At 41.4% G+C, this 27,514-nt stretch overlaps 1 protein-coding gene and 1 long non-coding RNA gene across 35 annotated transcripts in view; one reads left to right on the top strand and one right to left on the bottom strand.

Moving 5' to 3' along the window:
• TRDN (triadin) overlaps window positions 1–27,514 on the top strand; it is a 366,530-nt gene that overhangs the window by 88,213 nt on the left and 250,803 nt on the right. For 33 of the 34 annotated variants that reach the window (XR_003094912.1, XR_003094911.1, XR_003094913.1 and 30 more), the window contains exons 6-9: window positions 4,827–4,886; window positions 14,154–14,216; window positions 18,569–18,628; window positions 26,003–26,305. Coding sequence is in view for 30 of the 34 variants with exons in the window: in XM_025208370.1 (XP_025064155.1) it covers window positions 4,827–4,886; window positions 14,154–14,216; window positions 18,569–18,628; window positions 26,003–26,305 (486 nt within the window). In the remaining 4 variants the exon portion in view is untranslated. The remainder of the gene's footprint in view (window positions 1–4,826; window positions 4,887–14,153; window positions 14,217–18,568; window positions 18,629–26,002; window positions 26,306–27,514) is intronic. The other variant, XM_025208358.1, reaches the window with a different exon arrangement.
• The window catches only part of LOC112550861, a 91,782-nt gene continuing 72,886 nt past the window's right edge, over window positions 8,619–27,514 (bottom strand). Inside the window, exon 4 of the long non-coding RNA XR_003094915.1 lies at window positions 8,619–10,915. This is a non-coding gene — a long non-coding RNA (uncharacterized LOC112550861). The remainder of the gene's footprint in view (window positions 10,916–27,514) is intronic.

Consider the following 27,514-nt stretch of genomic DNA (forward strand, 5'->3'; position numbering starts at 1 on the left):
GTAGGACGATTGGACTCAATGATCTTTTGAAGTCCCTTCCAGCCTTTAATTTCTATGAATCTATGATTCTAGGATAATTAGCCCTCTATTCATCAAGCATGTCTGCTGAACACTGAGGCAGGCTCGCTTACACATTGTCCACCATGGATGACAACAGACTGTGATGGATGACAGCAGTCAGCATGCCCACCAGGACCATGCTTCCTCTGTCAAGTTGAGGTGCATCATGATTACCAAGAAAACTCCAGCTCCCAGCCCCCTTGTGCCTATCCATTAATCTGACACTAGCACAACATTTATAATGCTTCTCCACTTCGAGTGCTTTCATTTTCTGTTTAAACTAGCATGTGCTTCTCTGATTCCACAGCTGCATGCATCAGAACTACTTTGCCCCATGTTAAACCCCCTCTTCCCCTGGACTTTGACCAGGCCTGGGCCAGCATCCTGGGCCATCCACCTGGCCTGGGCCAGTGCCAGGGAAGGGGCATGTGTGATCCTGGTTGGCCAGGGATCCCCAACACTGGTGTCTGGGTCAGTGGATAACAGTGTCTGGGTCACTGAGGTTGGCAAATGTTCTTATCTTGAGTCTGATTCCCCAGAATCCTCCCAGCAATGATGGCAGGCCATTCTGAGAATGGCATTCACAGGTGCCAGTGAAAATCTCAACTGTTGCATTGCAGAAAATATGTAAGCAGAGCAGTGCTCCCAAGACTCTGCATGAAAGCAGCGCTCTTGAGGAACCACTGCTAGCACCTACCTTCCACTAAAACATACCTTTTCAGTATACTGTGGATGAATTTCCCAACCCCCTCCTACTCCAAACCACATATTCACACGGAGGTTTTACAGAAAACCCAGCAAATGGTGTTCTGTGATCCTGCGGGACCATTAAGCACGGCCACTCGCTTTATGAATATCAGATCAGTTCTCTCCTCAGTGGGCATGGCAGTGTTAAATAAAGATCAGAGTAGTTTTAGGATTACTATGAAGGTGAGGTGGCATGACAGCACCACCCTGGCCCCTTGTTGCCACCACCACAGCACAGCACACTCACAGGCATGATAGGGTTCACAACTTTATTTATCATCCCCTCTCCTTTCCCCAGTACTGGGCAAGAGCCCACTCACACATGCTAAGGAAGGCATTGATTCCTGTGGCAATGTCATCCTTAGTATCGGGAGTCAGGGTCATGTACTGCTGTGGCAGGTGTCTATCCAGCCATCAGAGGAGGTTGCATGGCAGGCCAGGCTTGCCCCCGTGCTGTCATAGTAAAGGGTCCTGAGCCAGGAGTGCAGGTGTGCACAGGGAGCCAGTAGGATCAGCAGCAACAGGAATAGTGGCTCGGGGAACTCGGTGCACTGGGTGCAGGCTGTTCACATTCACCAGTGGCTGTGAGCAGATGCCCAGTGCCTCGGAAATGTTTCCTATTGCAGTATCAGGACAGTTTGTGGTCTCTTGGTTAGTTGTGCTTTCCTGAACACCAGTCCCAAATGACTGGAGACAAGTGTCTCCTGCATCTTTGCTGATAGTGATAGACAGCTGGTCATAGAATGGAGCAATTGTGCATGCTGCCCCAGAACAAGAGTTCTCATTCTTGGCCCAATGAAAAGCACATTTCAGGACCTTGATCTTGTTGCAGCACTGTGTCCAGTCCTGGTTGTGCCTGCACACCTTTATTTTCTTCACAATTGCTGTATAGACTAGCTTATTCCATCTACTTTTCAGTGGCTCAATGATCTTTTTCTCTGACCAAATGTCAATCAAGTCTTTAAGTTCTTCCTGGGTCCAGTTGGGGCCATGGTTTATAGATGTACAGACTCCTGCTCCACAACCTACATACTGGACTTACTTTTTGGAGACATCAATAACTTTTTGGCTAAAAACTTTTCTGTGGCTCAAGAGAGTATTAGCTATGGTGCCAACACAGTTGCAAAATGCTTTCTGGCAAAGTTTTTGAGATGTTATGTAGATACGCATTTAAAAAACCTTTTTGGAAATTTTACATATGCATACCTATGTAGGTGTGAACTGTGTCTCAGTAACAGCAGTCAGGGGAATCAGATTAAGTGACCTTTCTGAACAAAGCAACAGTGATATGCATAGCCTGGCCCAAATCATCCCCCATTTTCTGGAAAGATAGATCATAATGGCTCGCTGCTGATCACACCCAAACATTTGTGGCTGGCAGCTCTTCCTTCATGAACAAATTCCCCTATCCTCACTGTGCCACCTATCAAGTGCTCTGCTGTTCTTGCATTCCATCTCATCAGAAGGGAAGGGAAGTTCTAGGTTCATACATTGAGGCTTTGGCTTCCAGAACCCCACTTTTCACCAATGAATGATTGAATAAATTCAGGGTATTGGGGGAGCGGGGCTCTTAATACCATGTTATAGGAGGTAGCCAGGTTACAGGAGCCTGCTATGCTCAGCAATAGAAATGTGGCATGAGTGTTAATTATGCCCTAATACAAGACTTCTGTCTGCCTCTTCAGTACATTGTCTGTAGTGGTGGGGAGGAGGATGCAGTGATGGCAGGTGGTAGAGGGGATGAAGGCGCAGTCAGGGGTCTCCCTGTGGGAAGCTGTGGCTTCCTATGGTTACTTGAACTATGAATAGCTGGCTGCCACTGACTGCTGACTTTTTCAGGGCATGGGGTGAGAGGAGGGAGATGCTGTGGGTGGGGGAAGGGGTTGTTGTTGTCAGGCTGCCAGACATGTCACTGGACCCACAGCCCAGTGGGGTGGGCCCCCAATGCATGATTCAGTGCCCAACACCCGGCCCACCACAACACCCCTAGTTTAGCCTTCCTGAATGGACCTGGGCTGGCCATATGCTGTGAAGGGTTAATGAAAGTGCTCCATGGCCCCACTAGGAGGTGGGGGTGGTATGACCCTGCAGGAGTCTGCAGCTTGGCGGGGGGAGGTGGTGGCGGGGGAAGGGCTGCCTGCTAAACCTCCACAGGAACACCCATGGGTATGATTGTACTGAGGACTACTACATAATAAAGTACACACCTAGTCAAGACTGGTTAATGGGGGCCAAAATTTCCCTTCATGTCAGAAAAGATTACTGCCTGCCCGCCCCCCCCCACAACCCTCCACAGGTAGATTAATGCATGGACCAGCTTCCAGGTACTGTGCTGGGGGATGGGGGGGGGGGGGGGGGGGGGAGGGCAACTGCTTCAAAGCCCTAGGAGTGGCAGTGGCAGCTGGCGGCAGCAGGGAGCAAATGGGCTACATGGCCTGGGGCATGCAGGCTGCAGATTGTGGCTCTGCCCCAGCTATGGAACATGGTCTTACTGCTTCAAGATGCCAGGGCAGCTGTGGTGCAGCTCTGTGCCATGCCATGCACCCCGACAGCAGGGCTCGCACTAACGGGGGTGGGTTTCAAGAGGTACCAAGCCACCTCAGAATTGCATGTAGCCATGCACACAGCCACATGTACTGCCAGCACATCTGGCTTGGTCTCCACGGAAACCCCTGGGACCATACTATCACAGCGTGGCTGCTGCTGGAGTCTCCATGGAAGCCCAGCCACTTGAGCAGGGGCAGCTGGGTAATGTATCCCATCTGCAAAGAAAAAAATATGGAGGGACAGAGCCAAAACTACCCCCTGTACTAACAGTATACTGGCCGTATACAGTGGTGGTGTCACCAGCACCACTGCCAAATGCTGGTGATGCTCCTTCCACCCCCCTCACACTTCAACCCTCAGAACAAGAGATACAGCAGCAGAAAATGGTAAGTTTGCAATTGAGGGGCTGTTCATTGGCACGTTAGCATAGCACATTAATATTTGGGGGGGAACTTGAATTTTTCCTATTGCTACAGCTTTGGAGGGGGAGGGGTGGTTGTGTTTCAGGAGTGAGGGAATTACTGGTTTGCCGATGCCCCCTGCTATTATTGAGTACAAAAGACATCAGCAGGGTGGATTTTTATGTGGCTCCCCCCCCCCCCAATTTCTACTGTGAATTGTGCACTGAGCTTAATTTATTTGAAAGGCTGTCACCTGTAAACAATGATGTATCAATTTAAAAACATATCACTTCAATTTTAATAAACCTATTTAATGTAATGAGGATTAAACCGCGTTACATGTACAAGCACCCCTCTTCTCCAGAATAAATAACCCCAGTTTTCCAATCTTTGTTCATAAATCATATTTTCTTGAACTCTTGTCATAGTTATTGCTTTCTTCTGGATTCTTTCTAATTTTCTGGCATCTTTCTAGAAGTTCAGGGCCCAAAAATGGGTGCAGAATTCCAGGTGAGGCCTCACAGTGCTGACCAGAGTGAAATAATCCCCTCCCTTGGCCTTCCAGTGACATTCTTGTTAATATGACTCAGTGATGTATTGGCATTTTTTTTTCAAAAAGAGCACCCTGTTGACTCATAATCTTCTTCTAGTCTTCTACAACCCTCAGGCCCTTTTCTGCAGTACTGAAGCCTAGCCTAGACATATATTTTACTGAATTTAAAACTGAACCTTTACTTCAGGCCCTTAACATCAAGTGTGATCTTAACAAGGTAGCTGCCATATATGATTTATAATAGTTAACAGCAGATTGCTTATCAGGTCGTTTAAAAACAAGGCTGTAATTTTTTTCTACCTTTCAAAAATGGATAAGGAGTTTTAAATTATTGAAAGAATAATGTACATCGAGAACAATACTTTGTACCTATCACTTAGGACTTCAAATATATAGCTCAGATTGATATAACTTTAATGTAAGTTAAGCATTTATGTATTTTTATTATTAGAAGTTATTTCCTTTATTTCTGTGAGAATTCTTTTCCTCCCAATAAATATATGTTATATTGTTTCCAGAAATTCATAGAGACAAGCCTGAAAGAGAAGAAAAACTTGAAAAACGAGTACCAACTAAAGGTAACAATATCTATTCATATTTCTTCATTTATGTGTATATGAGTATGTAGTATATATTATTTTATCTTAACATTCCTTTGAGAGCCTAAACCAATTCTTGTGAAGCTGGAGGCAGCAAAAGAGGGGGGGGGAGGAAAAATCAGCCTAAAACTACCTTTCTCTGTAAAAGCTTTGCATTTATGAAAGCTTTTATGAAAGCAGCTGAAGAAAGTTCCTTACAATTGAAAGTGCTTTGGAACTTTGTATTGTGTGATATACTGTACTCATAAATACATATTTCATTCAATAATTTTCATGAACCACTCACAAAGAAAATATGCTTATGGTACTCATTAGGAAATGCTACTGTAAGAATAAAAGACACTCTGATAACTGATTCAACAAAGCACTTACTGGTATGTACTTGCTTAATTTTAAAATAAGTAGTATTATTGAAGTCAATGAGACTGTTCAATGTAGAAGGTTAATCATATGTATAAGTGCCTTATGGAGTGGGGTCTTTACCAATTAGTGTATGAGATACTGCTTTTATGATTGTGCTACTGACCTCCCTTGTAAAGCACTTTGCAACCTAGTCATGAAAAAACTGTATAAGAATTAGTCATCGTCAGTTTTAACAAAATGTTATAACTATGTAATGAATATGTGATTCAGTATTCAAGCATAAAGTATATTTCATTTTATCCCCCAAAAGAATATGGAAAGGTGCCATAAAGACCTGATATTCTGATGTAGTTTATTGCTTAAGTAGACTAGACCAAGTGAATCCCTATTGTATTGGAAATTCTACTGGATTGAAAAAATCACAGGATCGTAGGAAATAACTGGAAGGGACCTCACAAGATCATCTAGTGCAACCCCCTGCTCAAGGCAGGATTGTCCTTGACTAAACCATCCCAGTCAAGTGTCTCTTCTTTGTAAAAAGAAACTAGAATATTTCACAGATCAGTGTAGTAAACTTGCATTTCTACGATAGGATTTTCTTCTTTTTGGAAATTGCTGGTAATATTATAATATTCGGAGGAGAAAAGGTGAAAGATTGATTTAATCCCTGCACACTCTTGCTTTTTCAAATATACTGGTAAGTACACTGCTGGTTCATGAATGGAGGGACAATACAATGATTTAATGTCATTTCTAATAGTAACACTTTTAAAAAACACAGTATCCATTAATAAGCCTTAGCCTTCATTGTTCTTCTGTAAAAAGGACCTTGGTTTTAGTGCAGCTTCTTATAGATTAACAAACCTCAAAATACCAGAAACCTTTAATAGCTCAGAAATGTTTTAAATTGTCAAAATACAGCATCAGCAAAGAATGTTCTCTTAAAAGAATGGTCTGATTTTTATAAAATAATTCAATCCACATCTGATTTGGAAAGGGAAAACTAATGAACATATAAAAAATGGAGGCTCTCACTTTATGGCATTGTCAAGAAACTCAATAATTTTCAAATTGATCAAACTCAGAAGTAGGGCAAGTGCTCAGACAATGATAAGGAATTTTATTTTTTAGAGGCCAGAGTTTCCTTCGGGTTGAATGAATAATAACATTTGCAGTTGAAAGACCTAACCAAAGCAAAGGAAGTGGGAAAGGGAGGTTGCAGAGGTGACGGTTCAGACTGAAATAATTGTTTTTGAATAGCTGTATTTGAGCAGCAGCAACAAAAGCTTGTTTTGAGTCAACCCAGAATGTTCTGTTTCATCCAAAACAAAAGAAATATTTTGTTTCGTTTTGGGAAGTATTTGCTATTATAAAAATTCAGTCAAATTTTTAATGGAAAATGGTCTTTTGAAATGAAAAGGAAAAGAAAACTTCATTTTGAAGGTGACAAAATAAGACACATTGATTCTGTTGAAGGAAATATTCTATTTAGAAATTTTTGAAATTTCAAGAATGCCCCATTATTTTTCCTCTGAAATCATTAGCTGAATTAGATCCAATTTTGTGAATAATTTTGGTGCCTCCAAAAGTCCAGCTGTAATCATTATATTGTTACTGCAAGCACAGATAACATAGACAATAAAAATCACACACTAAACATGTCCTTATTAAAGGGCTTTGTGAAACCTGCAGGTTTTCATTCAAAATGTCTGACAAAATGTCCCTCACAGCGTGCTTTGCAGTACCTGGAAATAAGACCAGTTGACTGGCATATTCACTTTAATTATCCAGAGGTACAACTGTAGCTCTAATGTAGACATACCTTGAGCTAACTTGAAACTATCTAGGTCATATAAAAATAGTAGTAGTTGCAGGCAGTGTAGTGGAGTACCAAGCATATGCCTAGTGTCCTGGATGGTTTGTCCTGGAAGCCTACCCTATAGCCCATCTTACAGCAACCACAATGGTACTCCTACCTAACTCAGCATGGGTTTAACACTAACCTGGGTTTGTCTACACATGTGGTAGTCACACCTCTAGGTTTACAGCATAGACAAATGCTAAATTGAAAATTGAATGGCAAATTCTTCTCTCTCAATCTCCTGCCCAGAAGCCTCCTTCTATACCCCAGCCACCCCACATTTAAATGCCAGTACTTCACTTACCTTACCACAACACCTGAGGAAGCAGGACCCAGCCAGGCATGAGGGTGTGTCCCCCCTGCATACAGTGCTGGGACACTGAGTGACAGCAGGAGTGGCCCATTTCTGCCCGAGGGCATGCACTAGCGGGTCAGGCTGGCATGGCGCTGCATGGCCCAGGTGGTGCTGGGCCCCACGTGGCCGGGGCTGCAGCGTGCTGCTGGGGGGCTCTGCCAGTCCGTAGTGGGCTGAGCACTGGGATGGCCACTGCTGCTTCTGCAGCTGCTGTGGGGGTGTGTGTGCTGTGCGGGGAGGGGTGGGGGGGGCGGCAGGGGACCTATCCCTTCTAAGCAATCCCCCCACACCTATGCACATAATCCCTGCAACCCCCACAGTCCCTCTACCCCCACATCTTCAGTCTGAACATGCCCTAGGTGTCTTTAGAGATAGCAGTATCTTTCCAACCTTATGGCTTCTTCCCCCTACTACTAGGGGTTTTACTTCATTAGCCCCTAAGCCTTGTGAGGCAGGTGGGTATCTTTCTTATGCTGGATTTTTGAGAAGCCACCAAAATAGACGGCTATCATGTAAAGCAAATGCTCTGAGAATGCCTGCACAATCAGGAAAGCCTAGTTTCTCTTTCTTGATTGAGACTAGTTGTGGGGATACATGGAAATGGCATGCGAGACATTGAGGTCTGTGCACACTTGCAGGTAAAGGTTGGATCAATTGAGTAATCCACACAATTTGCACCTCCTGCCATGCCACATGCGGGATTATATGTTAGATCCAACCGCCACATACAACCAGGACAGAGAGGCCCTGCAACTGATAGGGCTGCCAGTCCAGCTGCATTTCATGAGCAGCTGAGACTGTGAATCCTGCAACTCACATGATTGTGCAGCTGAGGCCAAGAGCCCATCAGGTTCAGAGGTCCCAGTACAGGCTGCATGTGACATGCAGCCAGAATTGAGAATCCCATGTGGACTGGCGGTTTAATGCATGACCGAGTCTTGGGGAATCACAGCAGCCATGATCCTTGGGGCTTTCATGCTGGGCACAGTGCACCCCAGATGCTGGGAGCCCTGTCAGCTGATTGGGGCTCTTAGCTGCAGGGGAGACCCTGCTACATGTGCAAATTAAAGCTGGATAGCCACCAGGTATAGAGTTAATACACATTTTCAAGGTCTAACTCTATAGCTGGTTGGAGCTTTTTATTGTGCGATAGCTACTTTGCACGTGTAGCTGGTCTTAATGTAAGTGTGCTATTAACCAGTTAATTGTGAGATACCTGCAACATGTAGATGGGGCCTGAGGAAAACATAATGTACAAGAGTGAGGTAGTGAGTTTAGGTGCTTCCAGAGTTAGGCAGCAATTGAACAGGATTTCTCCCCTTTCCAATCAAAATGCTTCAATTGAAGATGCTTCAATTTTGAATTGAAGCATCTTATGGGATCTTATTTCACTGGAGAATTCCTTCAAGGATTAAGAAATAGTCCACTAAAGCCACTCTGTTTCAGCATGAGTGTATCCACACAGAGATGCTATAAGCTTAACCAATACATTTTACCATCCTAGTAAAATTTTATTTTCTTTATCTTAACTTTCCTGAGTGTTTCTGTGTACACAAGCTCTTACTTAACTGGAAGAAGCATTCTTTTCTTCATGTCTCTCACACTATCTTTATACAAAGCAACAGACTAAGACTTACTCAGCTCGGAACTATATTTACTTCCCTTAAGTATGGAATTAATGTCTCCTTAATAGATCTCTTCTTTTTGCACTTACTTTTTTTGGCAAGAGAAATGTTACCCAACACTCTCTCAAGTGTTTTAACTGAGCAAACTAAATTTGACTCCCCTGTGCTTTTTAAAAAAAATGGTGAAGATTAACTATAAACTATACACTTTGGTTTGAGAAAAATATTGTAAATATGCCCCACACAGCTGTTTTTTTTACAGGTGAAGTGAATAATAGTCTTTTAATAAATTAAATGAATTGGTATAGTAGATTGTTAAGGTGGCCAAACATTTGTCATTATAGGGCCTTGCTTTCAATTGCTTGAAACTACTACATTTTAATCATTCAGGTTGACATGTCCATATGCCTCGGTCTACATTTTTCATTCAAAGTTACATCAGAACAAAATTGTTCTGCAGTTTCCAAAATCAGCGTTATCAAGAATACATTCTTCCTTTTCTCAGTAGTCTTGCAATCCTCCATGGTTCGGGCCTAAAACCTTGAAATTTGGCAAAGATGAAGTTAAAGAGCTTTTTCCTGTTCCCAGGGAAATCCACACAGATTTGGTCAAGCCATGGGAAATCACAGTTTACACAAATGCTGTAAAAAGTAGTACTGCTCTTGTTCCTGAAGTTTATGAATATGTTGTGCACTGGATGAGTCAGGAATCCTGTCAAAGAGGTGGTCTTAAAATTAAAGGCTTCCTCATAATACATACACATCAGGGTGCTGAATTAAAACTTCACAGGCAGCCTTATTCCTGGAATTCCCTAGCTTCTGAGTTTTTGACTTTGCAAAGTTAATTTAGAAATTTTTCCACCAGAAACTTTTGACAGAAGTAGGCAGGCAACGAGTTTCCCAACTTGCCGTGGTCTCATAGTTCACTGGTGGGCTGTGCTACTAGGCTAGGCATTCCAGCATCCCAGCTCCTAATCCACTAGTTCCCTGGTGGTAGTGTTTAAAAATAGGTGTTTCAATTTGAATTCAATGTATTGTAGAAATTACCCTGAATTATACATTTCATGTATGGTGTCTTGGGTGAGCTGCAGTGTTCAGATCCTAAATCCTAAATATATGTACTATGACATACAGTAATGATATAAAAGGGATGTTAAGACTAAATAATGAACTACTCAGAAGCCGGGTAGTGCCAGCTTTAAGGCAGCTTAAATTCAGCAACCTGATGATATCATCTTTAATGACATGACTGTATGACATTTTAGAGTCAGGATCCCTGTCTCAACCATATTGGGGTTGCTCAGGTAAACAACCCAGGCATTTTCTAATTTCTGAGTGTTTGACTTCATAACTTTCTCTACCAGTGTCACCTATAACAATCCAGAGCAGTCACTAATGAGAATTGAATGCTGCTATTACATTTACATATATGGTAGGACTTTTATTTTTTTTATCCTGATTGACCTAAAGAAGTTTATAAATTAAGCTGAGCAATACGATGCACAAGAAAGAATGAAGAGACATTTCAGCTGAGTTTACTAAATCTACTTTTACAAAATGCCACAGGAATTTTAAAAGTGAGAAAGAGAGAACAAAGGTTGTCAGAGTGCTCGGCATTACTAAAAACAAAGGTGATAGCAGGAGCCATTAGCCCAAGCCTGTACGAAGCTTCCAAGGACCATGTGACCGTCTCCTTTTCTGGCTGTTCCTTGTCTCTTCTACTTCCCGCTACCTGAATAAGATGAGGCAGGGATCTTGAAGACCAGACCTCTCATCCATTCCCAGAAAGCCATCTCCCCAGCGTACTGAATGAGTCAGTGAAAAAATAGAGTATGTTAACATTACAAACATTGTCAGAATACAGACACACGAGGTACCTGAATTAACGTGACACAGACACCTGTATTTCTGGCATTCCCTAACTTTGGAATACTACCCTGTACAATATGAACATTACCCTTTTGTAGTTTTTTGTAGATTTTGTATATAAGAAAACACTGCTTTTGTCTCCCAGTAGCAAAACTGCATTGCTATCACAGGTAGACTGAACATGCTTATAGGACCTGTTTCCCTCTCCCCATCCCACCAAGCCATCTTTTCCTCTCTGTTGTCTATACTGTATTAGCAGTGGGTCTTGGGCATGTCCTGCGCACCCAATCTGCCAACATACTCTAAACTAGCAATCTGGCCTTGAGGCTATTCCAGACTTGCCTCAGTGCCTGCACTGAAGCCCTTGGTTTCCAACAGGTCTGAGAGCAGGCACTGAACATGAGTCTGGAGCACGCTCACAGATTAACTTCTAGCTTTGGAGCATATCAGCAAAATCAGACGAGTAGAACATGAGTGGGACATGACAGCCCTATTCTCCCAGGGATCTACCACTGACATGGGATAGATGAGGTCTGGCAAAGGATTCAAGCTTGGTAAAGGGGGTGAAAATGCTCTAGTAACGTACACTTGCTAACAGCGACAAATGTGAAGCATATTCATCTATGACATCAAGTTACAAAACCTGAGACCTTCTATATGTGGTAGGTCCTCTGGGATCCCATCCCAAATTGAATGTTGACAGATTCCTGAAAAAACTGTTGATTTATGAAAAAGTCTTGTTTATACTTATTCAGTTGAAGCCTCAGTGGTCTTTCGTGGCCTGACTTCCATACTGTGATTGAGAACACAGAAATGCCCAGTCGTCAGAGCCTTGGAAAGTGAACACTTCAATTATGGCAACACCTGTCCTTCTCAGATAAGCTTGTCTCTGAAAGCTATAGCTCTGACCATGTCCATATTAAGTAGTGGTCAACACGATGATCTGAGATTAGCATATTCTGAAGCAACTATGCTAGCAACACACAGGATAGGACTCTCAGACCAAACCAGGGGACACTGTCAGCCTATTGCTAGTCAGAGAAAAATATTTTATGCTTATGCCAACATGGTGTCTGCTTATCCACATTCCAGGCTGTGCGCCCAGCTGCATTAAACTACTTTTATCTTTGTGAAGGAGCCAACTGATCTACCCTCCATGTGTTTACCTTGTGGTCCACGGAAGCAAAAGTAGTTTTCATTTGCACCAAAGCCCTTTTATACCACTCCAAACGTTCAACAGGACCTTACATTATACTTTCATTCACTTTTAAGGTCCCTTTACACATTATTCAGCAAGTCTTTCACGGTTCATTTGGTTCTTTGATGCCAAAAGCATGAAATAGAGTGGTGCTCTAGGGAAATGCATTGAAAAGGCAGCTTGAAGGAAAAATTGTCTCCCATGTATGTGTTTGACGTGCCTTCTAGCCAAGGAAACACATGAACTCTGCTGTTACCATGCTGCTCCGCATTGTTTACATATTCTTTTTGACATATAAGCAGTGGCTGCACAAGGTAGCTCAGATAACAACTGCACAACATTGCGGTGTGCTATATAGATGTGCTAGCTTGGAACTCAGAAGCAGCGTAGCTGTGGTAGTAGAGTGCTTCCCCAGGATTAATAAACCCCTGTTTGTCAGCTCTTCTCAGCAGGGCTAATTAGCCAAGACAAAGCTCCCTGTACTCTTTCTGGTACCTAAGCTAGGTCATTCAGGGCTTATTCATGTATAACTTCACGCACCGCAATGTACTGTGTAGACATGCCCATAGATTATAAGGAATGTCATCAGATATAACACACTTTGTTCATCAACCAGGGTGGATAACGATTCAGAAACCTGTCATTTGTAGAATTATATAGACTTTCTTTAAAAAGCTAGCTGCATAGTTGTCTGAAATGTTTCTCAGCTTGCTTGTTCTTGATGGTTTTTATATGGAATCAATATGCAAGAATATGTAATCTTGTTAGTGTTTCATCCTCCTTACCCCAGCAAAAATACTAATATCCTAAGCTTTAGAGGGTGTGGAGGTCAGCATTATTCAGCATTTTAAAATTATGAATCTGAATCCCCAATCCTTCCAGTGTTCCTAGCCTATTCATTTTAACATAAATTAAGTGTCCAAAATTATTTTAGGTGGCTTTGAAATACATTCAGCCTAAACTTCTTCTCACTGAACAACTAAATAATATAAAAAACTGTTTGCTGCTGATCCAGAAAAAAATGAAATTATGCACCATTTTCAATGAAACTTTTATTTAATAAAATGTGAACCAATTAATGATTTAATTCAGGAAATATTTAACCAATAAAAATATTAGTTATTTGCACCTCTGCTTAGCACCTCTGATGTAAATTTGCCAAAAGATTTAGGAGTATGGCAGTGCAGAAGTGTTATTGTACTTCTGACAAGTGCCAGTCATTCGCTTGTCATAACTGTGTTTTAGTTTTTGCCAGAAAATTGAAGGGCGGGGAGTGGAGGGGAAGTAATGTCTTTCCCTTTTTTTATGTGGCTACAAAGCACTATTTAAATTTGTCTCTGGTGGTGATAGTGGGTTTTTTCTCCCCATCTCATTCTTTTGGAGGTAGGGTATGGTGACCTCCAAAAACATGGACAAGAGCATAAGTTGGCAGCTGAAGTCTGCCTGCTAAAGGTAGGACATAGCTGGCTGTGTTTTAAACAGCTGTTCTTCCTGATGTTATGCTCTTATTAAAATAGATGCATCATTGCTAATCCATCTTGTGGCTGAAGTCACTTCCAAAAATAAAAATAGCTTTGGAGGCAATGTGTGAGCCATTTTTTGTTAAGAATAGAAAGTGTCAAGGGTGGAAAATAATTATCCATGTTGGAATACGAGAGGAGAGTGCTTACGTAATGGGACAAAAACTGGTCCTGCAAGTTAGGTTGGAATTGCTGAATAATCAGTTACAAAGCAGAAATACAGGCCAAATTTTTTTCATAAATATAGGAAGTCTCATTCATGAAAAAATAGCTTGTATTTCTCCCATACATGAAGTTAAAGAGTTAAATTTAAAAAGATAACTGGTAAATATAATTTGAAATTTACAGCTGAAATCTATTATTCTGTCACACAAGTATTTTCTCTTCAGAATATTTAGGGATTTTTTTAGAGTATGCAATATGTAGACATGACTAAATTATTTTTATTATTTATAGTAATTCACAAAGGTAAACCTGAAAAACAAGAGATTTGGGTGGAACGGAAAGAACAACCAAAAGGTAGGTGTCTGGTGTTTGGCATTTTTCTCTTGCCCTTGATTTAAATTAGCCTGATCTAATGAACTCCAGGGCATGCTGCAAAACCCAATTATTTTCATGGAAAATAGGAGGAGGTTGGTAGGAAGGAGAGTGAAGATTTAAAAGGAACATTGGATCTATCAGCTCTTCTTACGGTTATGTGAGCAAAAACTAAGATTATTCTCGGGGTTAATGATTTTTTTTACTTTATTTTTAATTTATGTAAAAGATGCCTAGAGTATCTTTTGCCTAGAGCAATTGATAGGTGCCTTTTTATTTTTGCTGTATAAATCCAAAGGCTAGATTGTGCCTCAGGGCACAGTCTTGAATAAGAAGAAATGAGCAAATTGTAGCACTCAGGGAGCAGTCTCTGGAGACACTGTGCTTCAGAGACAAGAATTGAAAAATTCCCTCTCTGCTTCATCTTGCACTGGGGGAGGCAGTAATTTGACGCTGGCCTATGCTAACAGCAAAGTATGATACTCCCATGGCTTGCTGATGTGCAAGGGTTAGGAGTAAAAGTTCTGTTACTCTACAGTCATTACTCAGTGGGAAATAAGGTAGTGCTGTGTGCCTAGATACAGAGTTTAGGTTGGCACTTTTTATTTTATTTTATTTTTTACCAATTGGGGGTGTGGGGAAAATATCTGAAATAAATTCATTTGCAGGACACAGTAATTTCAATGAAACTATGGTTGAACATACTTCCTTGACTAGAATAAAAAATGTAGTTAAACCCAACCCAGAATAGCACATACCCCATTGGTTCTGGTACTTACCTGGGACAATTTAAGTCCTTTTGATTCAGACCAGGGACTGAAACTTAGGTTGGAGACCCATCTCAGGTGGGTCTCTAAGAGCCTTGCTACACAGTAATTTTGGGTCGTTTCTGGAGCTCTTAACCCCTGAATTGTCCACACATGAACACAGGAAACTTGTTTAAAGCACTTGTTAGATGGCTCAAAGTTATACCACTGCAGGGCAGGATTATTTCTGATCTATGTAACCCAGCTCATGTTACACTAAGATAATGACCTTAGTGTAAATACCTCTCACCCCAGCTGGCCCAGATAGGGCCCACGGTACCCTGCTGCTCTCCCCAAAACCTCAGATCCCCGTTCACTGCTCCCTCCCCCAACCCTGCTTACTTTTGGCTGCCCATGCTTTCTGTCTCAGGGGAGGAGGCAGGGAAGGGTTAACCTGTCTGCCTGGGTACCATTGCCACTATTATTGCTCTCTGGGCCAGGATCAGCCTGGAAAAGAGCAGCAGCCCAGCAGCAGTGGCAATAGGAGCTGGGCTGGTACTTAACCCCTCCCTGCCTACTCCCCCTAGACAGACACCACAGGTAAGTGGGGCAGGGGGAGTCCCAAAGGGCAGGTGGGAAGTCCCAAGGGGCAGGGGGGGTGGAGCCTGGCAGGGCAGTGGGGGGGGATTCTTACCTTTCAGTCCTCCAGGCCCCTGCTTGCCTGAACATGTGACTGTTTCAAACTCAAGCTAGCACTGACACCTATCCACATCTAAGCAGCTCACAGTGTAACGTAACAAGGTCCTAAAGCTCTGCAGTTAAAGCTGTGCCATTATTTGCATAAGTACAGTCATTCAGCTGGAGAGAACGAATAGCTCTGATGCCAAAGGTTAGGGTTTTCATACGAGTTCAAGACTCCAGTGAATATTTACTTACACAAAGTAGAACAGGTCCAGCAGGTCCACCAACTTATCCCCTAGTAGCCTGGTAGTTAGATATGAGAAAAATAATAGAACCTTCCCAAGCTAAGTCCAGTAATCAAACTGACAACAAAACTGGGCTGGGTACGTCTCTAGTTTTCATTAAAAAATCTTCAAAGGATCTTGGTGTTGTTTCAGGGGAGAGTGGGACAATTTTTGAGATCTCAAAGAAATGTACTGAGACAGGAAAATCCGTTCACACACTAATTGAACCTAAGTGGCCCACAGGGGAGGATTTTTACACCTCCTTCCATTCCTGTGTGCATATAGTGCAGACCACAGTGTAATCCAGGGGTTGGCTATGATTTTGGCTGGAGTGCCAAGAACATCCCAGTCCTGATCTACGCCTTGACTTGGTGTGCCAGGGGCAGAGAGTGGAGGAGCTGCAAGAAGCCCAATCCTCATTGCTGGTGGTGGCTGCATGAGCACCTCCAGGTGGAGCGAGGGAGTTACTGGGGTTGAACTTCCCTGGCCTCTTCCCTGCCTTGCACCCTGAGGCACACATGCAGTCACCGCTGGCATGAAGCTGGTACCAGGGGTGTGGAGCCTGGTGCAGCTGTTTACAGCCTGCCTGCTGCCTGCTGCAGCTGCTCAGAGCCCAGGCCAGCTGTGGCAGGCAGCCGTGAGCCTAGAAACAGCTGCATGGGGCTCTGTAGCTCCAGCAATGGTTCCATGGTGGTGGTTGGGTGCATGTGCACCTCCAGGTGAAGGGCAAGGGAAGGGCCTGGGGCAACATAACCCTGGCCCCTCCTCACTGCCAGTGGCTCCAGAGCATGGTGCAGCTGTTTGCAGCCTCACAGCTGCCTGACACAGCTGGCCCAGGCTCTGGGCAGGTCTAGCAGATGGCTGGGAGGCTGCAAACAGCTGCACTGAGCTCTGGAGCACTGGCACCAGCTCCTGTGCCAGTGACTACTGCACACATGCCTCAGGGTGTAGGGTGGGGAAGGAGCTCGGGCAGCACAATGCCTGCCCCTCTCCCACCATTTTTCCGGAGGTGTGTGCACAACTGCCGTCACTTACACATAGCCTGGCTGGGGCTCTGGAGCCCAGTGCAGCTGTTTGTAGCCTCTGGGCTGCCTGCCACATCTGGCCCAGACTCTGGGCAGCTCCTGCCTGCCATGAAGCCTGGGTCGCTTGTAGCCTCCCGGCCACCTGCTGCAAGCAGCCCAGGCTTTGTGGCCAGTGGCAGCTGCCCAGACTCCAGGCCATCTGTGGTATGCTGAGCAAAATGGCCTTGCGCACAATGCTCTGGCACACATGCTGGGAATTGCTGTCCTCTGATGTTTCCCTTAAGAAATAGTCTGTCTACTTAGCTATAAGAGTAGGTATACTCTAGCCTTATTGCAAATTGAGTAAGTATACAGGAAAAGTAAACAGTAAAAGTGAGCCCAGAGAAATTGGAATGTATTTCCAATGAATACCCTCACTGTGGTCATAGCTTATCTGGGATCACTTGTACTGTTTTCACATTGCAGTGTATAGCCAGTGCAGTCTTAGTACTATTCTGCTGTTGTGCATCTGAGATTCTTGAGAGTTTCACTGTGAACATGATTATGCACTTCAAATACATTTCATTTGCAAGATTTGAATGCGTAGAGAGTAAACATTATCTTAGTCTAATATCTAATTAGCCTCCATGATGAAGATTAAGAAAAGTGTCTAATGAGGTGATGGGCGGAAGGAAGATAATAGAGGTACTAATTAACTGCCCAGATATATGGCTTAGATAGAGCAGGAATTCACTTCCTCACATATTCTCCAGCAATCACCCTATTGTTAAACAAAGTGAGGGGTTGAATACCCCCTGGTCTCTTACTGTAGTTTCTAACTAGATATGGAAATAATATGCCCTTAATAGATCTCCTCTGTTTCCTCATTTGACAAAGGAGTTTTATTTTAGTGTTGCAGTAACTCCACTTTGGTTAAGGTTGAAGCTGGCTTACTGTTAGCAGCAGTTTTTCAATGTGCTGTAAAATCCACACATTCTCTACAGCTGTCTTGCAAATTACTCTGCTGCTTATGGCCCCAGGTATGCAAGTCAGGTAAACAGTCAAAATGTGGGGTTATTTGTGCAAAATACAGATCCTCCTACAAGAAGAAAGCCACATTGACATTTTACCTTTCTGATTTTAAACAGCTTGAGCATCTTATAATAGCCAACTGAGCTGGCACCACCTGCTCAGGATTGATTTTAGCCAGTATCTAGTACTCAGCACCCCTTTCAAAGAAGCAATATATGAAAAAAAAAATGCTCTGGGTACACATACGATCTACCACATGGCTCAAGGCTTCTTTACATATGAAAGAAAGTCATTTGTTCATTTGCAACAGGACAGAGGCTCTGCTGCAGGCAGCTGGATGTGGGTCAGAATAAGTAGGTGGTTTAAGGTGACTTTTTAAATAGATATTGAATTTAAACATCACCCATTTGGCCTAGCCCTGGATCCTGTTCTTGACAACTTTTTGAGAATGTGACTTATAATAAATATAAAAACAAATTTGTAACTAGAAACTGAAGCTTTGTATCCCTGGTTATGTATCTTGGTAGAAATCTTTTAATACCTCATTTTATTTTATAGCTAAATATATTTGTTCCTTTTTTTTCTAGTGACACACAAAGACAAACCTGCAAGACAAGAAAAACCTGAGAAAAAAGAAAAACCTATAGGTAATCATTCCTCTCCATGAATTATTAGAATGTTTCTGGATGCACTGAGCCCAGTTCTTCACAACCTTGCCTCTCGTGCATTACTATATATCTGTGCACTATAGTGCGACGTGGGACTAAAAATACTATGGGACAGGTGCCCAGCAGGGGTACTGGAATGTAGCTCCATTAAGGTAGATAGCAGTGGTGGAATCTTTAGGCTTATTATATAGACAGAAATCTCTTTTATATACAGAAACTTATATATACAATTATTTACAGTAAAGAGGTAATGGGTTTTTACTGTTCCCCTTGCAAGTGTACTGTGCCTGTTCTGTCACCTGGAAATTCTTGCTGGAAAATACTAGACTGCCTCTGGGCTCATTTTTACTTTTTCACCTGTAACACATGAAAAATCAGGACAGCCACTGCAATCTTAACTGTCTCCTGGAATGCCACACTTTCTGGATACTCTACATGCCCATTAGGACTTACTCTGTGTCACATCTTCCCCTTTATATAAAATCCTAACTAAAGTAAGAACATTTAGAAAACAACTGTTGCAAACTCAAGCTAACATGTCTCAATCAATCTCTGGTTGTTTCAGAAATCTTCCAGCTTTACTGTACTGCAGGCCCCTCTTATTTACATCCTTGTTTGTATTTGAATGTTTACTCTTTGGGTCAGGTTCTGGATCAATTTATAAATTAGTTTCAACTGGTGTCTCTGTTCCTTTTTCACTTATATTATCCTCATTGTCAGAGATTTTGAGCAGGTGTCCACAATTCCTTTTTAAGATTTGGCCTTCATTTATGATCACAGAATATATTTTTTCTTACCTTAGCTTTAACTGGCCAGTGTCCATCTTGCCAAATTTGCATTGAATCATTGTTTTTTACCTGTGGAAGTGGTCTTGTCTCTTTGTTGTAATTCTGCATCTGATATTGGAGAAAAGACTGGGCAAGTATAATCATAGATGCCTTTGTCACCTTTCCTTTTTGCCCCATGTCTGGTAGTTGAGTTTTCATACACCTATGGTCGAGAAGTTTTTCATATTGCAGTTGTGTAGCTCTGAAGTTGAATAGTGTCAAGCGTGTATCGTCCCCTTCTTCCATTGCTTTTTAAGTGGGTTTTTCACAATGTGGGTTCTGCTAATCCATTGCCTTCATGGTATCTGGGACTAGATGTCTCATGTCAAAAATCATACATTTGAACAAAATCTTGAATTCCCTATTCTTAAACTGTCAGTAATTACAGTTCTTGGAATTCCATGGTGTGCAAATATAGATTTAATATGCCTGACGACTGTTGTTGCTCTGATGTCTTCAAATGTCACTTTTGGAAAATTAGTATAGTAGTCCATTATAATCAGGTGGTCAGGTTATCCCAAACTGAACAGATCAATTCCTACTTTGTCCCATGGAACAGCAAGTTGCTCACAGGTATCATTGGTTCTCTCTGCTGGTGTCCTGTACTTCTGACATGTTCCACGCCTCTTCACTATGTCTTCAATATCACTGTTACTCCAGAGCCAAAAGACAACATCTTTGGCTCTGCTTTTTGATTTGGTTATTTCTATATGTCCTTCATGTATTCATTCCAAAAGTTTCTTTCTCATTACTACGGAAATTGCAACCTGTGTATCCTTTATGAGCCCTCCTGAGATCACTGAAAGTCTATTTGTATATTGACAATATGCAAGAGGGAAATGGTGATTTTCTTCCTTCTTTACTTATTACACATATCACTCATGCACTGTTTCATCTTTAGACTTTTCCATCACCAGTTAATCCAAAATGCCTGGAGATATATTGCATGATATTTTAATCAAGTTCATATACATGGTTCCAGTGCTCCAGATGATAAGGTTGTGGACTATCTGATACAGGGTATGCTCTTGAAAACAGGTTTGCCATTGCTAAATGGCAGGCTGGAACTCTAGGGTCATATCATACTTCTGTAATTTCAGAAGTAGTCACTGTATCCTTGGTGGTGCAGCTCTAAGTTCTTTTTTGGATATTTCAGTCAGTTCATTGTGATCTGTCTCTCCAACCATGCTGTAAATCATAGACCTTGTACTTCTGTAACTCATGCTAAGGTCTCTTTTTCACACTGTGCATATATTTTTTCTGTAGCTGTGATAGACCTAACAGAGTATGAGACTGGCAACCAATGAGTTCCATAATGCTGTAATAATGCTGTTCCAAATCTACCTTTTGAGGGATCCATGGAGAGTTTGATGTCTTTTAATGGGTCAAAGAATTGTAGCACTGGGATTGATGTCCATATGTTTTAGATCATTACATTTACTTTCATGTTGTAGCATGTAAGCCCATTCCATGCCCTTATAGAGTAGATGCCTTAGGTGAGTTGTATGATCTGTGTAGTTAAGTACATACTTTTTGACATACTTCAACTTTCCTAGTAATCTTTACATTCTGATATTATCTTCAGTCTTTGGCATGCTTAATATCATATGAACTTTTGAGTCATAATGTAAGATTCACCTTGAGGTCTGTTGCTTGCCCAGATATGTTATCTGAAGCTGACATTTATTCGTATCCAATTTAAGGTTGCTAGTTCTTGCAGTAACCTATACTTTTCTCACTCATTCTTGATGTTCAATGGCACCACTATCCCAAATTATTATTCTTGATGAGAAAACTGCTTCTGTTTCCATTTAACTCTCCTGCTTTGTCCTCACACGTGACTGTTTCAGATTTACGGACTCCCTATGCCTACAAACAAATGGCTGTGCCATAGGCATGTGTATGGTCCCTAAATGTACCAACTTATTTACGACTGACCTTGAAGTTTGTTTCCTCTGTAGCTGCTCTCTTATCTCCTGGTATACCTCAGGTACATAAATGATATCTTCATAATATGCATACATGGAAAGGAAACTCTTGAAAAAATTCACTAAGACTTTAGTAACTTCTGCCCCTTGTTCAAACTAACTCTGGGATACTCTACCTAGCAGATTCATTTCTTAGAAACTACAGTGAAAGTTTGAAATGGTCACATTGCTCCCACGTATTATTGGAAACCAACCAACTGCCACAGCTCTTTTTATGGCACCAGCTGAAGACACCATTAAATCCATCATCTACAGCCAAATATGTTACAGCCAGAGATACTCTGAACCTGCCAACTGGGATCTGACCTGCCTTAAGGATCTGGAGCAAGGCTTCCTACAATGACAATACAATCTCAAAACTGTAGCCATTTGGATCAACAAAGCCAGACTCAAACTTCACTCCAACCTGTTACAATACCAAGGATAAGGACAACAGAATTCTTCTGGTTGTCACCTACAGCCCCCAGTTTGAACGTCTAAGACCCATCATTAATGACCTCCAACCCCTCCTGGAAAAGGATGACAATCTCCAGGTAGCCACTGGGGACAAACCTGTCCTGGCTTACAGACAGCCACCAACCTCAAACGGCGCCTCTCAACCAACTGACTATGTAACTCACATCCTCAGTGAGGCAACAGGCCTTGCAATGGAACCAAAAGCTTGCTCTTTTCCCCTATATCAATCTAGACTCCATCATCACTGGCCCAAATAGCAAGAAGTACATCATCCAAGATTCATTCACCTGAGCTCTACTGATGTGATATACACCACCACCTGCTTACAATGCCCATCTGCTGTCTACACTGGACAGACAGGGAGATTTCTACAGATAAGAATGAATGAACCCCTATCTGATATCAGCTGTCTGTGGCAGAATGCTTCAGCTTCCCTGAACAACTTCATTTTTTACCTCAGGATTGCTCCTTTCAGGCAGAAAAAAAGTTTTAAACCAATTTGAACGAGAAATTGTGGAACAAGAAATCATCCACAAATAGACTGTGTTAAATATGGTTTAAACGAGGACTACAGATTCTTATCTCATTACCTGGATTAGCTTTTGTGACCCCTCCTATGGGTTCTTTGCTCCTATGTCTCTCACAGCATGGTATTCTACTCATTCTCTCTATACTCTGTTCTATACTGTCCTTTCACAGCATCTGATGAAGTGAACTTGAGTTCATTAAAGCTTGTGTTTCCTCTCTCTATATATCTTGTTTAGTTCTATAAATGTGTATATCTATCCTGCCTTCTGACTGACTTGAGACTAACATATCTAACTACCTTCCTCCAAATTCTTATGTCATCAATACAGACCTGTACACCTCCTAGACACTTTAGCATTTGGTTCAATCAGTTGGCACCATCATTCTTTACAGAACATGGTGTATGGACCAATGAGTTCTTTGACGGGTGCTGAATCCAATGTTTGAGTGACAGTTCCACCCATGGGTAGGCCGCACCTGTGCGCTAGCAATGCTCTGAATTCAAGAAACAGGTTCTTTCCTCCTCTGATGCCAGTCATCACAAAACTTGATCCAGTCTGCCTTGCAGTGCCTCACTCTGTGAAGGGAAATACTGCAAGGTGAAATGCTGTGAGGTGCTTCTGCAGCTCAGCATATTCAAGCATATATCAAGAGGCATTGAGTATTTCAGCCTTTTCCTAGGAAAAGGGCAAATATAGGAAATGTACAGATATTTACTCTCCTAAGAGAAACTGTCCTGGGTGAGATTTAACCCTGGCTGTTCTCACATTATTTTTCTCCTAGAGCAGCTATTTTTACTCTGGGAGAAAAAGCCTAAACATCTGTACATTTGTGCATTAGTGACTTTATCAGCTATAAGGAAAAGGAAGATCTGCCCCATTACATTTTAATGGCCCGATAATCTGTGACCATGTATAAATTGCAAATTTACCATGCCTCAGATGCTTCATGCCACTCTGCCTGTGCTACTGCCAAGACCAGAAACAGTGGCAGCTGAGTCCATGTGGAAGTGAAGTGAGTAGTCCGATTAGTACTGTTGCAAGTTGGCGATAGTTAGTCTAATGTCAGCACAGTGTGGGCTGTGCTATATGGCTTCTATTCTTACCAATAATACACCTGGAACCTTGCAGCATGTTTGAGAATGCTGTTATTTAGCATGGTAACTCATCAGCCTAGATGTGGCCAGTAAGTTTACAATGCATTAGACATGGTGACTCTAGTAAAATTTAAAAGATACAATTTGAAGAAGGTTAATGAGATGAAAAATTTTGAAAATAGTTTTAAATGAAATAAGATGAGTAAGCATGGCTACTGCAAAAATATGAGGCTTAATTAAGTTAGTTGATTGCAAAACACTTTGAAGATAGAGCAGTGTTATGTAAATGTAAGCTATTCTTTTACAACTTGAATTAAAAGATGTAGTTTAAAAAAAAATGAGCGCATACTAATATGCAAAGACAAAACTACATGCATACATGCCTGCATACTAAAACTACAGTCATAGAGCAGATTTGTATGGGCAAATCAGGCATTTTTGTATGAACCTAGTGTGATCTCTCTTTGGTTGTGAGCACATACAGAGATCAGATTTGAACATGCAAGCAGGGCATTTCTGTACAAAATAATCATGCAAAAATATGCATAAACAATTGTGTACTATAGATGTAACGTTGAGAATCTGAGCTAAAGCTATGAATATTTCAGACTGTTCACTGGGTGGCTGCTGCATGGCTCAGGTGTCTTGTGAATCAGAAACCAGAAACCCATTCATATGTGTGCTTTATTTTGTTTTAAAAATAGATTGTTTTTTAAATGAATAGGTATTAAATTAAATATGTAATTAAACACAATATTTTACTGTTTATAGCCAGTGAAAGCATTGTTTATTTCCCAGAGTTAAGAAGTCATGTCATAATAATAATAATAATACAAGAAAAACATTTCCCCTGCTTGCTGCATTCCTGGGGTAGTTGTTCAACTTGTCAGCTGTGTTAGCTTGACACTCCTTGATTAGCCACTCTCATGGTTTTGCTGTTGTGCCATAAAGGCACTTTCTATTTCAGCATATGAAAGAAACCTTAGAGATGGTGCATGAGTGTTTGCAGACTCTAATCATATTCTGCATACATTTTGACATGCTGAGTGGTCTCAACGATCTCTCAAGATATCCACTGTCAAAGAAGCTACTTCAGTATACCCTTGAATGGTACCATTAGCTCCACTATATGACTGTTCTATGAAAATGCCATTACATTGACTTCAAGATACCAGCGTAGAACATACATGCATGCCTGTTTCGTTGCTGACTGATTGTACTGAAATAAAGGGCACTATTTTTTTTTTTATTATTTATGAACTTTTTAGTTACCTTCCATCATCATTTCAATATTTTCATGAACCTGCAGGTTTAAAAGGTATAAATGTTCAAGTTAAGCAGCTATGGATGTGCTCTGTTGACAAAAGAGGTATTGGCTAAAATAATTTTAAAGGGTAAACAAAGCTTAGCAAGGGTCAACAAGTCTCATCAACAGTGAAGCTGGCAAATAATGAATGAATGGGGGGGTGGGAAGCTTGTTGTTTTTTCACCCTCTAAAATAATTCACATGAGACAGAATTTTGTTTTTAGGGTTGACTAGAAGATGTCAATTACATTTTGTAAAAATTTGAAGTTTCAAAATTTGTTACTGCTTTGTTTCAGGAAGAAAGGGGAATAGTTTGAAATATTTCATATGAAAGAGACCCAGAATAGCTTATACCCCAGTGGTTCCCATAGGCTAGGGAATTTACTTGAATTTCCTGAAATTCCATGTGAATGCCCTTACACCCAAGCTATGGCATGGTTGTCCATCTATTTCTCACATTGGAGTTGTTCCATTTGTATAAATAATTAAATATTTATTGGGCTAGATTTTTATAGCCCACTAGTTAGGGTGCTTACCTGGAATGTCAAAGATTCAGGTTCAAGTCGTCGCTCTAAATTAAGCAGAGCAGAGACATGAATTTTTGTTCTATGTTTTTATGTACATTTTTAGCTGCTCCTAGAAAAGAGAATTTTTACAACCCAAACTCACTTTTTTGGATCCCAGATGAAATTCAGGGTACGGATTGTATGCATGACAGAAATATTCCTCCCAAGAAAGTCCTCTTTCTATATCCACATATTAAAGATGCTTTGAACATCTAATATTCATTTTTACTTGTTCCATGTCATATGAATTTAATTTTGAGCTGTGAGATTTCTCCAGCAGAAGAAATATGTTCCAAGGACTTTTTCACTGGGCATTATAATAAAGGTTTGTGTGATAGTGGTGAAACATAACTTTCCTTCTGGATAAAGCCTTGCATTTTAACTCTAGTAAACTGTTAATTTTAATATTACAAGATTTGGGATCCTATATTCGGAGACAATCTCATGAGTTTAAATCACTGGTATTTGAATGCTCTTTGTTTTTAGAAGGATCATGCCCCTTTGGTCTAGTTACCATTTTTTTTTCCTTTCTCATTTCATGTGAGCGTTCTTCATAATAAAGAAGAACATTTTTTTTAATTTCTAGTTGCTCACAAAGAAAAGCCTGAGAAACGAGAAAAACCAGAAAAGCCTGAGAAGCCAGTAAAACTTGAAAAGCCTGAGAAACGCGAAAAACCAGAAAAGCCTGAGAAGCCAGTAAAACTTGAAAAGCCTGAGAAACGAGAAAAACCAGAAAAGCCTGAGAAGCCAGTAAAGCTAGAAAAGCCTGAAAAACGAGAAAAGCCTGAGAAACCAGAAAAGCTAGAAAAGCCGGAGAAACCAGAAAAGCTAGAAAAGCCTGAGAAACGAGAAAAACAAGAAGAACCTGAAAAGAAAGTGCCCCCCAAAGGTAATTACCTAACTTCTTAGGTAAATCTGAATTTTAGGTTTATGAATAGTTTATAGTTTTACATTCATTTTTATTTATTTTTGAGAAATGTGTAAGTGTATAATTTCAACTTCTGTTGACCAATGGTAAGCTAGTTCTTCCACAGGCCCATTTCATTACAGGCCTTGAAGAAAGAGTTTCTTTCTCTCAAGCCACGCAGAACCTATATTTCTTGCTTAGTACTCTTGTTTTATGACACAAGGAGCTCACAGATGATTCTTGTGTAGCTGAGGTAATAAGCCTGTGAGCATTGTATTTAATTGCTTATTGTCCTTTTCTCTAAAATTGGATTCAGGGATTGAGTATAACAAAGGTTCTCTCATGTATCAGTTTTCAATTTAGTAGGGACTTTTCTGAGATAGTGTTTACCATCTCTTGGTTAATGTCTTATGTCATCTCCAAAAAGGGATATTTGTTTTCTAGCTTTTCTTTTTTGTGATAACCTTTTAGTTCTGGTACACAGTCTGTGCAGCCTCTGATTGACAAAAGTTTCTCTTCTTTAGTAATTCAAATATTCCTTGGATGAGCTGTCCACATTTTGCAATTTTTAAATGTATTCTGGGGCATATGCATTTCTAGTATTCTTTCAATATAAAATATACTTTGGATAGGAGGCATTCAAGATGTGTTTAGCATGCTCCGCCAATTCTTTTTTGTTTACATTAGCAGTTAGCAATTTTTTGCTAACTGACTAATTCCTAAATGTTCCTTTTTTCCTACATACTTTGTTTTATTTGGAACAAATATTAGTATTATGGGGTTTGGCAGGAACATGTGTATGTTTTGCCACAGACCTATCTATGGCACTGCACCCTACACATGCTGCACCTGTAGGTGTTCCCCGCACTGCTGACTGGCAGCGTGGGATTTTTATTTTGACACCAGGCAATCCTAGTGTCAAAAAAACCCATGCCTAAAAAAAGTGGGTGACAAGTAGCAGCAGTGCGTGCCACCCAAAAATCAGAGCCTGGTCGGTTGCCAGCGAGGCTCCCTGCTCCTAGATCGCAGTGGCTGCAGCCCCTGGAGGTCTCCAGGACAGGCTGCTGGGCCTACCCCACCCAGGGTAACATGCCGCCTACCAGAACGCATGTGCACGGGCATTTCCCAGGAATGAGTAACAGCAGCACATATTGTGTCACTGCTATTTGTCTCCAGGGAAACACACATTCC

This window comes from Alligator sinensis, unplaced genomic scaffold (genome assembly GCF_000455745.1).
Source record: "Alligator sinensis unplaced genomic scaffold, ASM45574v1 scaffold562_1, whole genome shotgun sequence".
Classification (NCBI taxonomy): domain Eukaryota; kingdom Metazoa; phylum Chordata; order Crocodylia; family Alligatoridae; genus Alligator; species Alligator sinensis.